This window comes from Hypanus sabinus, chromosome 10, assembly GCF_030144855.1.
Source record: "Hypanus sabinus isolate sHypSab1 chromosome 10, sHypSab1.hap1, whole genome shotgun sequence".
In the NCBI taxonomy this organism is placed as follows: domain Eukaryota; kingdom Metazoa; phylum Chordata; class Chondrichthyes; order Myliobatiformes; family Dasyatidae; genus Hypanus; species Hypanus sabinus.
Window position 1 is genome coordinate 102,010,571 of NC_082715.1, and position 18,569 is coordinate 102,029,139.

General features: G+C 39.8%; 1 protein-coding gene across 12 annotated transcripts in view; it reads left to right on the forward strand.

Moving 5' to 3' along the window:
• ankrd6b (ankyrin repeat domain 6b) overlaps positions 1 to 18,569 on the forward strand; it is a 186,073-nt gene that overhangs the window by 99,073 nt on the left and 68,431 nt on the right. For 9 of the 12 annotated variants that reach the window (XM_059982406.1, XM_059982405.1, XM_059982404.1 and 6 more), the window contains one exon: positions 8,867 to 9,229. The exons of the other annotated variants lie outside the window; for them this stretch is intronic. In XM_059982406.1, the coding sequence (XP_059838389.1) occupies positions 9,110 to 9,229 (120 nt within the window). In that variant the 5' untranslated portion in view covers positions 8,867 to 9,109. The remainder of the gene's footprint in view (positions 1 to 8,866; positions 9,230 to 18,569) is intronic. 12 annotated transcript variants of the gene reach the window in all.

The window sequence follows — 18,569 nt, forward strand, 5'->3', positions numbered from 1 at the left end:
GAAGAGATTGTGGAGGCATTAGCAATGATCTTTAAAAAAACCCACTTGATTCTCCAATGTTTCCAGAGGACTGGAAAGTTGCAAGTGTCACATTGAAGTTTGTCTAATATGGGGATGTTTCCTATTGTGTCTAGAACCAGAAGGCACAGCATCACAATGTCCCTTTAGAACAGAGATGAAGAATTTCTTTAGCCAGAGGGTTGTTAATCTGTGTAATTCAATGTCATGGATGGCTGTGGAGGCCAAATCATTGGATATATTTAAAGCCAAGTGTGAAATCAAGGTTCTTGATTTGTCAGTGTGTCATAGGTTATGGTGAGAAGGCAGGAGAATGGGGTTGAGAGGGATAATAAATCAGCCATGATGGAATGGCGAAGTAGACTCGATGGGCCAAGCAACCTAATTCTGCTGCTGTGTCTTATGGTCATATGGTCTTTAATAAATAGCTTGCATATGTGGAAGAGATAATAGAAACACTGATCACAAAACTTTGAAACATCTTTAGATACAGTACACAAATTGTGCCAGAGGGCCAGAGGATTGTCAAATCAGCACAGCTACTTAAAATTAGATAAATATTTAAACCTCCTAACACAGCTGGTGAGAAAGTTTCCAGAACCATAGCAGAGAACAGAGTTAACTTTTACAAAGACATGGATTAATTCAGAAAAACTAGCAGGAATTTGAGAAGGAAAGGTGAACAATAAATTTAATAGTCTCCTTGGAGAAAGTAACAAGGAGCACTTTGTGTTTGTAAATGTGCAAACAGATTTTGTTAAGTACTGCTGTTTTTCTAGTCTTCTTCCTCCTGCTATCTCTAAATCCATACCAGGGATTACTGAAGACCCATGATTTATCATGAATTATTATGAATTAGTTAGTTAGTTAGTTTGACTTCAGAGATTAGAAATATACTTCATTCAAAACAGAATTATTTACAATAAACCATTCAATGACTCTGAATCCTTTACAGACATTACCATTGCATTCTATACATTTCCACACTTGCAGCCACTCACGTGGCACTTGGTTGGTTCATCCTAACCCACCATTGTTGTGGGGTAACTCCCTGCCACCCAACCCCTCCCACTCCCGCGGGAGAAGAACCTTAAACCATGGTCCTTCTTCACCAGGCTCTTGCGGTGGCTGCACCAAGTTTCAGTGCTTCCCTCAGCACGTACTCCTGCAGCCGAGAATGTGCCAGTCGGCAGCATTCCCCCGCGGACATCTCCATGTGCTGGTAGACCATCAAGTTTTGGGCCGACCAAAGCGCGTCTTTCACCGAGTTGATGATCTGCCAGCAGTACTGTGTGTCCCCGGGAACAGCCCGCAGAGAGTACTCTGTTACGCAGCTGCTGGGGATGAAGCGTGACACTAGCTCTTCCATCCTCCTCCACACCTTCTCCGCAAACCCACGGTGTGCAAAGTAAAAAGTGATAGTCATTCAAATTATTGAATTTATTGTTAAAACAAGTGCAGTCATCAGTGAAATGAGGCATTAAAATGTCTCCTTAACTTCTTCCTTTCAGACTTGTTGGGAGTTTTTGACTATCGCAGCCTACACCCAGCTGCTTAAGCTTGTATCAGAGAAGACAGAGGTTAGTGTTGGAGGGGTGTTTTAATAATCAGCTGTCTATCTCCAGTGGTGTTCTGCAGGGATCAGTGCTCAGATCTATAAACGATATGCATGAAAAATTTAGGTGGTCTAATTGGGAGATTTGAAGACCTGAAAATTAGAAAGGTTAACAAAGGATATAGCAAAAGATTTATGCCATATTTCGAGTATTGCATGCAGTTCTGGTCACCACACTACAGGAAAGATTCAGCTTTGGATATAGCGCAGAACAGGTTCAGCAGAATTTTGTCTGGATTGGAATGTATTAATTATAAGATGAGGTTGGGCAAACTTATTATTTTCTGTGGAGCTTTGAAGGATGAGGGATAGAAGTGCATGAAATTATGAGAGCTATAAAGAGGGTACATGGTCAGTCTTTTTTCCAAAATGGAAAGGTCAAGTACTAGAGAGCGTAGGTCTAATTACTATTGTGAGCGGTTCATAAGTTTTTAATCAAACAATCTGTTATGGAATCCTAGTGACATAGGTCAATGCCATAGCTGAAAATAAGAGGAAATTTTAATAATAAAGGCTTTCAGTGTTAATTCTGTGCCTCAATTTTTTATGCATAGGTTAAAGAGTCATAAATTAATGTTCCCAAATAATGTAAAATGATGTAAATAAATTGGCAAGTGTTATAAATTCATTATTTGAAAAAAACATGAAAAAAGATATTGCAGGATTGAGCAAATTTCATCAATGGAAAGAGTACAGATATTTGTGGTATCTAGATAAATCCATTTAATACAAAAGGTAGGCATGAGACTGCAGATGCCAAATCTAGGGCAGTGACGCGGGTGGGACTCAGCCAGTATCTCTGAGGGGAAATGGGCAGTTATGGCTTTGGGTTGAGAGTGAGTCCAGATGAAGAGCCTCAACCTGGAATGTTAACTGCACATTTCCCTCCGTATGTCGGTATCCCTGCACCTGTCCCCACACCTCCCCCCCCCCCCCTCTTACCACCATTCCAGGCCCCAGACAGAACTTCCAGGTGAGGCAACACTTCACCTACGAGTCTGCTGGAGTCGTCTGTTGCATCCGGTGCTCCCGGTGCGGCCTCCTCTACATCAGCGAGACCCGACACAGATCGGGGGGGGGGGGGGGGGCTGCTTTGTCGAGCACCTACGCTTCGTCCGTCACAATAGACAGGACCTCCCGGTTGCCACCCACTTCAACTCTGCCTCTCATTCCCATTTGGATATGTCCATACATGGTCTCCTCTACTGCCATGATGAGGCCAAACTCAGGTTGGAGGAGCAACACCTCATCTACCGTCTGGGTAGCCTCCAGCCTGGTGGTATGAACATTGAATTCTCCAATTTCTGGTAATTCCCTCCCCCTCCCCCTCCCCCTTCCCCTATCCCAGGTCCCTCTCTGCCTCTCTCCCCTTTCAACTTTCTGCTCCTTTACCTCTACAGTTCTTTCATGCTTATCCCCTCCCCCCTTTTATCCTTCCTCTGATTGGTTCTCCACCTGGCGCCTCTAGGCCCTACCCCCTACCCCTATCTCTATTACTGGGTTTCGGTCCTCTCTTCCCTCCCATTCCTGATGGAGGGTCTCAACCCAAAATGTTGGCTACTTTTTACTTACGGATGCTGCCTCACCTGCTGAGTTCTTCCAGCGTTGCGTACATATCCCTCCGTATGTGCCTGATCCACGGTGTTCCTCGCACATTTGGTGCTGATACAGACGGCAACTTTACTTACCAAAATTAATGGTTGAAAACATTCAAATATTAGTTTTGTAAAGTGTGTTTATTTTGTTGCATATTCCTATTAAACTTTGTCAGTGAATATAATTTGCATTTATGCAATTGTTCCATTGTAAGACCTTTACTCATTCATTATGATCATTTGACTTTGTGTCCTATCTGTTAACCCTCCACTCAATCTAGACTTGTGTATTATATACACTGCTGGCCTAGGCACCTTGAACTAAATGCACTTGAACTTCATCAAGCACAATCAGATAGTGTTCCTCTACTCATTATTCAGAGAACAACATGGAACTGCCAAAACCAGTTTCTTTCCTCCACTCCAGCTATCTTTTAAACCCTTCGGTCCCAATTTGAGAAACCACTGGTTTCTTTATAACAGAGATTGAAATCAAATGACCAAATGCAATTTCTCTCTTCTGCACACAAAACTAAAACTCCTTTCAAGAATAGAAAATAAATAAAACTGCAGACGTTGGATACAATTTTTGTTTTGGTCATCACTCCTTCCCTCACTTTTGCTTTGAAAACGGACACCTGTTCTTACTGGAAACCTATATTCACTGGCCCCTTTGCAGGAAAAGAATAATCATTCTGGATAACAATCCCCTACCTTTGCAACAAGTCTCCAACAGACACGGTTTCACTGGCTCTCCAATGTACTTTGGAGCACCTAGACAGCAGCAAGATATACGTCAAGCTGCTATTAATCAATTACAGTATAGCTTGACATTCAATACCATTAAACCCCCACAAACTTCTAAACTTGGGCCTCTATACCTGCCTCTGCACTGGATCCTCAGCTTCCTCATCAGGAAAACCACAATCGGTGCAGTTTGGTGATAACATCTCCTCCTCACTGATAATCAGCACAGATGCAGCCCACTGCTCTACTCTGTTTACCCTTATGATTGTGTGGCTAAGCATAGCTCAAGCGCCATCTATAAATTCGAAGAAAACACCCACTGTTGGTAGAAATCCCAGAAGGTGATGAGGAGGGTCACAGGAATGAGATAGATCGCCTCACACTCATTGTGAGCAAGTTCAAGGGCTTGATGATGAACATCAGGAAGGACGAATTGGGAGATTACACTCCAGTCTTCATTGATGGGTCAGTGGTGGAAAGGTGAGTAGCTCACAGTTCCTGGGTGTCAGTATCTTAGAGGATCTATTCTGGGTCCTACATATTGATGCATTCTTGAAGAATGCTCATCGGCAGCACTGGTTTCATCAGGAATTTGAGGATATCTGGTATGTCACTAAAGGCTCCTGCTAATTGCTGTAGAGCACGACTGGTATTGAGACTTCAGTGCTCAGGATGACAGGGTTCTGCAGAGGGTTGTAGACTCACCCAGCTCCTCCACAGTCACAACCCCATCTACCATCAAGGACATCTTCAAGATGTAGAGCCTCATGAAAATGGCATCTTTCATTAAGGACTTGTGGCATCTGGAACATGCTCTCTTCTCATTACTGCCACCAGGGAAGAGATGTAGGAGCTTGGAAATGATCAACAATCCAGGAACAGCTTCTTCCCCACCTTCATCAGATTTCTGATTGCTTCATAAACACTGTAACATTATTATTTTAATTGCATTTGTTTTTATTTTATAATTTTAAGTCTTCACACTGTCTAGCTGGTGCAAAACGATGTTTCATGTCATATAAGAAAGTGATAATAACCTGGCTTCTGATTCTTTTTAGCATCCAGTGATTCCACCACAAAGCTAAGTCCTATTTAATAGTGGAGTTACCTCTGATGATTAAGGAGATTACTATATCATGTCACTTCCAATGAATAATGTCTGCGGTTTGTAATCCTTTAATTGGCTAACCACGATCCATCAATAAATTAAATCACTTTTCCTTCGGAACTACATGAACCATTTCAGTGGTTTAGGTGCACGAAACTTTTTTATTGTTGGCTACCTTTCAAGTAGTACTCAACAGCATGATGCACAAGGCTTGTCAGTGGCGATGAGTGAAACTGTTATCTGACAATTTTTGGAACCATGACAAAGCATCAATACATTGTATTGCACAAAATAATGTGAAAATTGTTGCTTATTATCATCTTTCCTGAGAAAAGATGACTATTTATGACCTACGTGAACCAATGTTTCGGCATTTATCACCCTTAACCTAGAGCAGGTTACATGGTCGGCACAACGTTCTGGGCCTAAGGGCCTGTAATGTGCTGTCTTCTATGTTCTTATTGGAGGAACCTTTCCTTGGCATGGCCTCATGCAGGGGATGACAAATGCATTAGAGTTCTGTGGAAAAACTACCAACAAGAGGGTATAGAAAGGAAGCAGAAGGTCTATTCCATTTGGATTTTCAAAGGCATTTGATAAGGTGTCACACCAAAGATTACTTTTCAAGGTAACAGTTATCACTGTGGAGAGGGAAGCGACTATCCAGCAGGAAGCAATGAGTAGAGATAAAGGGATTATTTTAGGTTTTGGAACCTGTAATTGGTAGGATGTCACTGGGATTAGTGTGGGACTGTAACTGTTAAGGAAAGGAAATACACTGTAATGGAGGAAGGTAAGCAGTGAAGAGAATACGGACAGTTTACAGAGTGATGCTAGTAGGTTAAGGGAGTGGGCAAAAAGTTAATATGGACTCTCACTTGGGGAAAGTGTAGTTTATTTCAGAAGGAAGAATAATGAACAACTTATTATTTATGAAGAAAACCTGCAGCACAAATGGCTTTGGTGGCCCTGGTACATGAAACATAAACAGCTGGCAGATACAGCAGGTAATTGGAAAGATTAATGAAACGTTGGTTTGTATGGGAGTATAAAAGTATTACTGCAACAGTACAAGGCGTAAGTGAGATAAGCTATGTACAAAGTTAGCTGTGTGGGAGATGTTTCTGCTTGTGGAACACTCTTGGACTAGGAGGCATCTATTTAATATTCAGATGGGGGCAATTCTCTGGAATTTCTTGCCTCAGAGAGCTATGGAGTCCAAGTCCTTGAAAATATTCAAAGCTAATCAAATTTGATTTTAATCAGTTGGGGAGCTGAGGGTTACAAGGATAGGGCACAAAATTTAGATCAGCTGTGATATTATTGAATGAAGGGCACCTGTTCTGATTTCTTATCATCTAAAGGTTGTTTTGACAAGCAGTTATCAAGCAAACATAGATCTTTTGAACAAATTTCAGCCCAAGTTGTTAAAGTCAATTTCTGGAAAGCATTTTGAAACAGATTTTTACAGCAAATCAGTAGTTACTTATTCATTATTATTGCAGTTTTCTATTTAATTAAACTCCCCAGCTGCTACATTTTTATTAGTTCATACTTAAGTCTATCACCCCTATCGGTGGGTGGGGGGGGGGGCATAGGCCACCAAGAGTATCTCACCAGGGTCCTCTGCCCTTGGCCAGTCTTTCACATTGTCTCCCAGTGTAGCACATCTTCTTGGTGTATCCTTCCTCTCTCAGGGATGAGGTCTTTGGAGCTTCTGATGACGTTATGTTTCTGTACTATTAGCCAAGTAACTAAACTATCATATTCCTGCTGATACGATAAGGTGTAACATCTTTTTGTCTCCATGCAAACATCACAAACTCAATAAAATAAATATATAAAAAATAGTTGTCCTGTGTGTAATTCTAAATAGTTTGAAATAAAGTTATGCATCTTCTATCAAATTGCCTTTGTCATTATAAAGTATGTTGAGATGACTGGAAGGTCTGATACAAGTGAAAGTAAACCAAAGTTCAGACATCAGTATTGTAATTTGTCCTGTTGGACGCAAAATTCCTGTAATTAATAACTAGAGAGGCATGAGGTGTGGTTAGATGAAAGGCCCAGTGTGTCATGCACAATACTATAAAAATTGAAAAGTGTGTGGAAAGTGACAAGCTAAATCAAAGAGTATCACTGAAATGATGCCAAACAGATTTCAAAATGCTAGAGATTGAAACAGAAAGGGCAAACGAGAGATGAGGAAATCTACAGTTTGTTGAAATTCTCATGAAGAACGTATTGAAGTAGCAATGGTACTTTGATTTTGGCACAGTGTAAGAGCAGGGTGGAGGAAGATGGTGCAAACTTGCCGATTGGATGTGAGTGATCAACATTGTAATATTAATAATGAAAGAAAGTTGAGGTGGAAAACGTTCTGTCAGGTGGTGAGCTTTCTTATTTAACAAAGGAAGTGCAGATTACTATGCCTCAGTAGTTCCACTGAATAAATCAATTTTGGACTAAAGGTGGATTTCATTTCCAGATTACCCTCTTTCAGAAAAAAAATTGTTGACATTAATTAGATCTATGCATGTTGGTGTAAACTGAAGGCTGGCTGTTACTGGACTAATCCATGTTTGTATAGTTATGGGAATGATAAATACAAAGCATGGTTCGTACTCTGATCACAAAATTCATGTAAAATTAAGGAACTGGATGGAATCCATATTCATGGGAAGGTACCTGTCAACTATTGACAACAGAAACTACCTTGAAAGTTTATCCTGAAGTTTAGTTATTTCAAGAAAGAGCGCCACAGCAGCATAGCAGTTAATGTGACACTATTACAGCTTGGGTGTTCCAGAGTTTGGAGTTCAATTCTGGAGTCACCTGTGAAGAGTTTGTATGTTCTCTCTGTGAACCACGTGGGTTTCCGCCCACAGTCCAACGACGTACTGGTTAGTAGACTAGTGTTAAATAGGTGGGTTGCTGGACAGGAAGTGTCTGTTCTGTGTTGTACAGATACAATGGGCACATGAAATCATGTCATTTTATACTGAAGACTTTTTGGAACTATCATTATTTCTTGCTCAGAAACTGAAGGGAGAGAGAGAGGTACTCAAATTCTCTGTGACTAAGTCGCTAGATGAAATAATTTTAAATTGTTTATGTAGTTGACATGGTGCAGTAGGCAGTGAATAGTGTTCTAATTTCCAAATGTTGACATGAAGTTCAAAATAATGCCAGTATAGTCATAGGTCTACAAAGAGTGATCAACATATATTGAATAGTCCTCTTAACAGATAGGGGAGGCAAAATCTCTGGAGTTCATTATGGGAGGATTCCATCTTATAATAATAGAAAGCATGGTAGAGGAGGCTATGAATGTATATTAAATGATTGTCACATTTGATTTTAATGTATGTTATAATCTTTTTGATTGTCACAAGACAGAGTATTTTCTGCAATGCAGTTCAGTGTACACAGGAATTCAAACATTTGCTTTTCAAAATACAGTTTCCCCTGTAAATAAATGAGATCACAGAGCAAAATTAGAACGTCACATGGAATAAATATGTTCTAGTCAGTGTGTTCATGTTAATGAAGTTGTGAAATAATCCTGATACATATCAAACACGAGGAAATCTGCAGATGCTGGAAATTCAAGCAACACACACAAAATGCTGGTGGAACGCTTCGTCTGGGTCTCGGCCCGAAACATCGACAGCGCTTCTCTCTAAGATGCTGCCTGGCCAGCTGCGTTCCACCAGCATTTTCTGTGTGCTAATACATATCATCTCAGTTGATTCATGAACTCTTCCATATTCCATTTCACAGTTTGAAGGGACGATGATCCTGGTGCAGAACCAATCCTGTGACATACGGAACAAGTTACATTGAATGTTCGTGAAGATATCGTGTTTGTCCATGTTACAAAACCACCTACATCAAAGGAGAGCCAGTTCGGAGGTTTCGTTACATCCTAAAGAAAATCCCAGGAGTTCAGTGGGCACGAATTGCATTTTTCTTCACAGTCAAAACCTGTGCGTTGGTTGCCCTGAGCACCTTCTTTACTAATTCATGAGCCAGAGGGATGCAGTTGCTCAGCTTTCAGAACGGCTTCTCATAGCTGCACACAAAGGCCAGACGGAGAATGTTGTGCAGCTCATCAACAAGGGGGCCAGAATCGCTGTCACCAAGGTAACAGCATCAAGTGTTTGTGTGCTTGCCTGTGTGTCTGTTTCTCCATTGTCTAACTTGGATGCTTCAGATTAGTCACTCATTTCTCCTATATACTAAGTGGCATTGTTAACCCCCAGACACAGAGCTTGACTTTTAACAGATTACTCTCAGAAAAAGTATGAACATTCCCGATTTGAAATTGCACTTCACTTGCAGAAATTAGAATTGAAAATTTCTTTATTTTTGATTCACTTTTAAGATACTTCATGGTTTTTATGAATGTTCAGCAAAATGGGTGTACTTGATTATCGACAGAGATGCATTACTTTCAATATATGAAAAAGTATAACTATAGTTATGTGAATATGCAGAATGATATTAACTTAGTGATTTCTACCAGAATATCACTGTTGCATTCTTCTTGGCACATCTCACAAACAATGTGAATTGTTAGAGACAAGCTTTAATATATCTGTAGCAGAAGACATGTTCTTATTTATGGAGTTAAATGGTTTGATTTTCTGTTATTTGTATAATAGCAGAAGAGACTAGCATTAAATCAAAGTCCCTTTCCAATTATCAATTCAACTTCTGGGTTGTTTCTATGGACCTTTTTATGTGAACAAGTTGTTAGCCTCACTTTAATTCCCTTTTAGGAAGACTAACTAGGTACAATGCTGTGGCCACCATTTTGCTGCCATTAGATGTGAGTTTCTACCCAGCTAGAATCAGAAAATGCTTGCAATAGCTTCACTGCCCAGTCCTATGCTGTTATCTCTGGTGTGCATTGATATTTATCTCTGACCCATTTCGCCTCTACATTGTGTTCCTTAGCAGCAGCATCAGAAAACACATCTAGACCTATCTCTCTGTATCTCTCCACACTGTTTAAATTGTCAGACTACTAACCCAGCATCCATTTCTGGATTAAGAGGTACTTCCTCCAGTCAATGGGAGCTCCAATGGCGTTCCTCTAAATTCAAGACAAAAACTCAATTCCTTCTCTAAGGAGACATTGCTTTGTGGATCCAGGACTGGCTTGCCCACAGAAGGCAAAGAGTGGTTGTAGACGGGTCATATTCTGCATGGAGTTCGGTGCCTCAGGGATCTGTTCTGGGACCCTTATTCTTTGTGATTTTTATAAGTGACCTGGATGAGGAAGTGGAGGGATGGGTTAGTAAGTTTGCTGATGGCAGAAAGAGTGGAGGTGTTGTGGATAGTGTGGAGGGCTGTCAGAGGTTACAGTGGGTCATTGATAGAATGCAAAGCTAGGCTGAGAAGTGGCAGATGGAGTTCAACCCAGATAAGTGTGAAGTGGTTCATTTTGATAGGTCAAATATGATGGCAGAATATAGCATTAATGGTAAGACTCTTGGCAGTGTGGAGGATCAGAGGGATCTTGGGGCCTGAGTCCATAGGATGCTCAAAGCAGCTGCGCAGGTTGACTCTGTGGTTAAGAAGGCGTATGGTGTATTGGCCTTCATCAATCGTGGAATTGAATTTAGAACCGAGAGGTAATGTTGCAGCTATATAGGACCCTGGTCAGACCCCACTTGGAGAACTGTGCTCATTTCTGGTCGCCTCACTACAGGAAGGATGTGGAAGACATAGAAAGGGTGCAGAGGAGATTTACAAGGATGTTGCCTGGATTGGGGAGCATGCCTTATGAGAATAGGTTGAGTGAACTGGGCTTTTCTCCTTGGAGTGACAGAGGATGACAGGTGACCTGATAGAGGTGTATAAGATGATGAGAGGCATTGATTGTATGGATAATCAGAGGCTTTTTCTCAGGGCTGAAATTGTTGCTACAGGAGGACACAGGTTTAAGGTGCTGGAGAGTAGGTACAGAGGAGATGTCAGGGGTAAGTTTTTTACTCATAGAGTGGTGAGTGCGTAGAATGGGCTGCCGACAACGGTGGTGGAGGTGAATACGATAGGGTCTTTTAAGAGACTTTTTGGATAGGTACATGGAGCTTAGAAAAATAGAGGGCTATAGCTAAGCCTAGTATTTTCTAAGATAGGGACATGTTCGGCACAACTTTGTGGGCGGAAGGGCCTGTTTTGTGCTGTAGGTTTTCTATGTTTCTATGTTTTTTCTATGCTACTGATGTCATCCCTCACCTGGTGACTAACTGAGGTTGATATATACCCTCACCAGTTATGATTATAAATAACAGAGACTTGAGTTTCCAACCACTTTCATTAAACCAATCTGTTCTTTCTTTAGCTCATTTGCCAGTAAAACCCTGATACTTTGCAATTGCAGTCTTCAGTCTTGATTATTTCAATGCATCTCTCCTCTCCGTTTGCCCGTTCTCCCCCTCCATCCCCCCCCCCCCCAACCCTCCCTCACTGATTGTCCAGACTCTGCTACATAGTGATCATTTTATGACCCGGTTTCATTCACTCAACCTCCCTAAACTCGCAGCTAACTAATCCATTCAGTCCTCTCCACTCCTTATCATTGTAATCATATTCAGTCCTGCAGTCCTCTAAGATGTCCTCCAATGTTGAAGCAAAAATTATTTCCCACTGGGAGCCTAGTCTTTAGCTGCTAACTCCTCTAAGCTCTGGAATTCTCACTCAAAATCTCCGAGTCTCTCTATTTTTCTTTTCTCTTTTGTGACACTCCATAAAATCTTTCATCCCTGAAAGTATGTCATGGTTAACGTGTGGCCTAGAGTTTAATTTTGCACAATAGCATTCCCTCAAGGCAACATATCATTGAACTGGATTAATGCTACTGTAATGCTGAAAATAATAGCTTGTGATAACCAACAGTATCACAGTCCGGTTTGCCAAGAATAGAATTCTAGTCACTATTCAGTAAAGTATAAATAATGTGTAGTCATTTTAATAAAAAAATCCAATCAAATAAAAAAGAGACTAAATGCAATATTACATTAGCTAACAAGGTCATTGAATCATTAAAGGGAGAAAAGTTTTGGGTGCAGTTGCTGCTTTGAAACTGTGGGCAGCATTTGCTGTGATGAATGCCAGGGCTCGGTCTTAAACAGCAGAAGCCTTGAATGCTTCGTAAAAGATCTGAATTCATTCAAAACTTTTCTGTGTTGCCTAGACACTGGAAATTCTTTTAATCAAATACCTGAAGCAGAGCTGCAGCTGGTGTCCAAGTGCTTATGAAAGAGTTTCTGTTCACTGGTGTTGTCACAAACTTTTTCCATATGCTTCAGAGCAGGGTCTTAATTTGGTGTTTCAACAGACATTAATGTAGTTCCCTGGATAGCAACTCATTGTGTGTGCAAACCGCCAATCATTTTGACTCATTATTTTTCTAAAATACTTGTGTGTTCTCAAAGAACGTTTTTAGTACTTTCATTGATGGACTATAACTGTTAAACAGATCATGACCAGTAAATTTTATATTAAATACTCTTTATATTATTAGTATAAATGCAGTTGTCATCCACAACTCTGATACTCACACCCATTACTCTTGCACTTTCTGACTATTTTGGTGCCTTGTTAGTTCCAGACTCTTACAATTGTTTTTAGTTCCTCTGTGGTCTTGTCCCTTCTTATCCCTGTAATCTTCCTTAGCTCTATAAGCTATGGAGATTTTTAAGAATAGTTTCAATACAGGATATGTGCCATCCTGACAGTGCTGGTGTTAAATGCCCATCCCTAATTTTCCTTCAAAATATGGTGGTGTATTACTATCTTGGAGTGCTGCAGACTTTGTACTGAAAGCAGGTCTATGCTGCTGTTAGATAGTTAAATCCTGGATCAAGATCCTACAAGGAAAAGGTGTTTGTGTACTTTCAATCCAGAAGTATTATAGGAAAGGAGATGAGCTCTGGACATGGATTAACACATTGAATTAGGGTATTATAGCCATTAGTGAGACATGCTTGCAGGAGGGGCAGGTCAGTTTTCTGAGGTTTCATTGTTTTCGTTGTGACAGAGCGGGAGGGATTAAAGGGGGAGGGGTGGCATTACTAGTCGGGGAAAATGTCACGGCAGTGCTCAGTCAGGACAGACTGGAGAACTTATCTAGTGAGGCTTTACAGGTGAAACTGAGAAATAAGGAAAGTATGACCAAGTTAATGGGCTATAGTATTGACCACTCAACAGTCCACGGGATTTAGAGGAATAAATTTCTGGAGAGATTGCCCACTGTTGCAACAAACATAAGGTTGTGAGGGGGTGATTTTAACTTTCCACTTATCAACTGGGACTGCCATACTGTAAAAGGACTAGATGGGATAGAGTTTGTCAAATGCTTTCAGGAAAGTTTCCTCAATCAGTACATTGAAGTTCCAACAAGAGAGTGTGTGTTACTTGATCTGCAATGAGGGAATGAGACAGAGCAGGTGACAGAGGTTTGTGGAGGGAACACTTTGCATCTAGTAATCATAATGTCATTAATTTCAAAATAAATATGGCAAAAGATAGGTCTGGTCTGCGGGTTGAGATTCTAAATTGGAGAAAGGCCAAATTTGATAGTATCAGAAAGGATCTGGCAAGTGTGGATAGGGACAAGGCTGTTTTCTGGCAAAGGTGTACTTAGTAAGTGTGAGCCCTTCAAAAGTGAAAGCTTGTATGTGCCTGTTGGAATAAAATGTAAAGATAACAGGTTTAGAGAGCCTTGGTTTTCAAGAAATTTTGAGGCCCTGGTTTAGAAAAAGATGGGGTGCATTGCAGGTAGATACAAATGAGAGATTTTATGGAATTCAAGAAATGCAAGTGACCACCTAAGAAAGAAATCAGGAGGGCTAAAAGAAGGCATGACCGTGCCCTAGTAGATGAAGTGAAGGAAAATCCTAAGGGATTCTACAGATACGTTAAGAGCAAAAGAATTGTAAAGGACAAAATTGGTCCTCGAGCAGATCAGAATAGTCATAGAAACATTTTGAATTGAAAGGGATGGACAGAGTGGATGTGGCAAAGTTGTTTCCCATGGTGGGGGAGTCTAGTGCGAGAGGACATGACTGGAGGATTGAAGGGCGCCCATTCAGAACAGAGATGCGAAAAAAAAATTTTAGCCAGAGGGTGGTGAATCTATAGAATTTGTTGCCACGGGCAGCAGTGGAGGCCAAGTCATTGGGTGTATTTAAGGCAGAGATTGATAGGTATCTGAGTAGTCAGGGCATCAAAGGTTATGGTGAGAAGGCGGGGGAATGAGGCTAAAGGGGAGATTGGATCAGCTCATGATGAAATGGTGGAGCAGACTCAATGGGCCAAATGGCCGACTTCTGCTCCTTTGTCTTACCGTCTTATGGTCCAGTCGTCTGTGCAGGGAGCCCAAAAAAGATGGGGGAGATCTTAAATGGATTTTTTTGCATCTGTATTTACTGAGAAGATGGACACAGAGTCTCTAGAAATGAGGGAAAGCTGTGGCGGGGTAACGGAGACGGTGTATGCTGTCTTGAGGCAAATTAGGGTGTACAGGAGTTGTATAAGACATTGGTTCGACCGAATATAGAGTATTGTGTGCAGTTTTTGCCATGCCCTACAGGAAAGATGTAATAAGGTTGAAAGAGTACAGAGAAAATTTACAAGGATGTTGCTGAGACTGGAGGACCTCTGTTATAAGGAAAGATTGAATAGTTTAGGACTTTATTCCTTGGAACATTCCTTGGAAGAATGAAGGAAGATTTGATAGAAATATACAAAATTATGAGGGGTAGAGATAGGGTAAGTGCAAGCAGGCTTTTTCCACTGAGGTTCGGTAGGACTACAACCTGAGGTTATGGGTTAAGGGTGAAAGGTGAGAAGTTTAAGGAGAACATGAGGAAATCACAAGCAAGAGAAAATCTGCAGATGCTGAAAATCCAAGGAACACACACAAAATGCTGGAGGAACTCAGCAGGCCAGGCAGCATCTGTGGAAAGAAGTACAGTTGATTTTTCAGGCTAAAACCATTATCTCTGTCCTGCTGAAGGGTTCTGGCCCGAAATATCAACTGTACTTTTTTCCATAGATGCTTCTTGGCCAGCTGTAATATCATCAAATAAAAATAAACACCACATCATTCTAGAAAATATTAGGCTACATGACCTTAGTCAAAGTAATAGATTTTAAAGTATATTCCTTCAGAGGAGAGAACCTGATGACAAAGCTGTCAATTGATTAAATTTGGAGATGTCCAAGATGCTGGAATTGTAGGAACAAAGATATCTTTATATTGCAACATTTACTAAATAGTTGTATTCATTAAAACCTTTGTGGATGAGTGTGTCCCTACAAAGACTTACTGTACATTCCCAAGCCAAAAGCCATGGACGAACCAGGAGGTACATTGTCTACTGAAGGCTAGATCTGCGGCATTCAAATCTAGTGACCCAAATCTGTACCAGAAAACCAGGTATGATTTGTGGAGGGCTATTTCAGGGGTGAAGAGCCAATCTTGAATAAGGTTGGAGGTGACATCGGGTGTACAACACTCTGGCAGTGTTTGCAAGACATTATTTCCTACAAAGCAAAATCCAATAGCATGAATAGCAATGATGAGTTCATCTGGTAGTGAAGCAATGCCTTCTATGCCAGCTTTGAAAGGGAGAATATAATTACAGCTGTAAAGATTCCAGCTGCACTTGATGACCCCTGATCTCTGTCTCAGAGGCCAATGTTAGGCTGTCTTTAAAGAGGTGAAACCTGGCAAGGTGGAAGGTCCCAGTGGAGTACCTGGTAAGGCTCTGAAACCCCATGCCAACCAGCTGGCGGGAGTATTCAAAGACATTTTCAACTTCTCACTGCTACAGGTGTAGTTCCCACTTCAAAAAGGCAACAATTATACCTGAGCCCAAGCAGAATAATGTGAGCTGTCTTAATGACTATCACCCGGTAGCACTTGCATCTACAGTGATGAAATGCTTTGAGAGGTTGGTCATAACTAGACTGAACTCCTACCACAGCAAGAACCTGGACCCACTGCAATTTGCCTACCGCCACAATAGGTCAACGGCAGACACAATCTCAATGGCTCTTCACATGGCCTTAGACCACCTGGACAACACAAACACCTCTGTCAGGGTGCTGTTCATCGACCTTAGCTCAGCATTTAATACCATCATTCCCACAATCCTGATTGAGAAGTTGCAGAACCTGGGCCTCTGTACCTTTCTCTGCAACTGGATCCTCGACTTCCTAACCAGAAGATCACAATTTGTGCGGATTGGTGATAACATATCATCCTCGCTGATGTATCAAAGTGATGCACCTCTTTTCTCTCTCTCTCTCTCTCTCTCGCTCTCTCTCCATAAATGAAACATGAATACAAAATGTTTGAGAGTACATAATTAATAGTTTAAATAGACATTCAGATATGTAATAATAAAAATATATAACCTCTCAAACTCAGAACATTCATGAACAAAGAAGTAAAAAGAGAGAAAAAAAAGCAAAAAAAAAACACTAACCAACATGGGCCATTGAATAATATTAAGTACATTTACAGTAGTGCCAATAACTCCGAACCTCCATCCAATTGATTAAGGATAATATAAGTAAGGTTTAGGAAAAGACAATTCAACTCATGTGAAAATGTTGAATAAAAGGTCTCCAAGTTTCTTCAAATTTAACTGAAGGATCAAAAACCACACTTCTAATTTTTTCTAAACTCAAACAAGAAATAGTTTGAGAAAACCACTGAAATACAGTTGGGGGATTAATTTCTTTCCAATTCAATAAAATAGATCTTCTAGCCATTAATGTAACAAATGCAATCATTCATTGAGATGAAGCGGATAAACGATTATTGTCCGTCATTGGTAAACCGAAAATTGCAGTAAGAGGATGCAGTTGAAAATTAATATTTAAGACTATGAAATAATACTGAAAATATCTTTCCAATAATTTTGTAAACAAGGACAAGACCAGAACATATGAGTCAATGAAGCAACATCAGAATGACATCTATCGCAGGTTGAGTTAAGATGAGAATAAAATCGAGCCAGTTTATCCTTAGACATATGAGCTCTATGTACAACCTTAAATTGTATTAGGGCATGTTTAGCACAAATAGAGGACGAATTTACCAATAATAAAATTTTTTCCCATTGCTCAGTAGATATAGAACAATGCAACTCTTCTTGCCATTCCTTCTTAATTTTTTCTGATACATCTAACTGTATATTCATGATCATCTTATAAATGATGGCTACTAAACCCTTTTGATAAGGATTAAGGGCTAAAATTCTATCTGTAATATCCAATGGACATTCTTTCGAAAAAGACTGTAACTCATTATACAAAAAATTTCTAACTTGCAAATATCTAAAAAAATGGGTTTTAGGTAAATTATATTTATTAGATAGCTGTTCAAAGGACATAATGTTATCATCCAGAAACAGATCACGAAAACATGTTATACCTTTTGTTTTCCATAAAAGAAAAGCTTGATCCATAGATGAAGGCTGAAAAAAATAATTAGATATTATAGGACATGATAAAATAAATTTATTCAAACCAAAAAATTTACGAAATTGAAACCAAATTTGTAATGTATATCTGACTATAGGATTAGTTATCTGTTTATTCAATTTGAATAAAGAAAAAGGAAGTGAAGATCCTAAGATTGAAATCAGTGAAAAATCTTGCACAGATTTACATTCCAAATTTACCCATTGTGGGCAAGTAGCTATAGTCCATTCTTGTGTCCAGAATATTAAATACCGTATATTGACTGCCCAATAGTAAAATCTTAAGTTTGGTAAAGCCAAGCCGCCCTCCTTCTTAGGCTTCTGTAAATATTTTTTACCCAATCTAGGATTTTTGTTCTGCCACAAGTAAGAGGATATTTTAGAGTCAATAGTATCAAAAAAAGCTTTAGGAATAAAAATTGGTAATGCTTGAAATAAATATAAGAATTTAGGTAGCATCATCATCTTAATAGCATTAACTCTACCAACTAATGACAAAGATAGTGGAGACCACCTAATAGCAAGTTGCTTAATTTGATCAATTAAAGGTAAAAAGCTAACCTTAAATAAATCTTTGTTTTTTAGTAATTTTAATACCTAGATAAGTAAAATAATCTGTAACAATTTTATATGGTAAATGTTTATAAATTGGAACTTGCATATTTAATGGAAATAGTTCACTCTTGTTAAAATTCAATTTATAACCAGAAAAATTACTAAATTGAGCAAGCAAAGACGAAATAGCAGGGATAGATCTTTCAGGGTCAGATATATATAATAACAAATCATCAGCGTATAATGATACTTTATACGTCCTCTCCCTACGGGTAATACCCAGAATATTAGGTGATTCACGAATAGCTATAGCCAACAGTTCTAAAGCAATGTCAAATAGTAAAGGACTTAAATTGCAACCTTGTATCACGAAATAGCTGAAAAAAAGGGGATCTTTGATTATTGGTAAAAACCGAAGC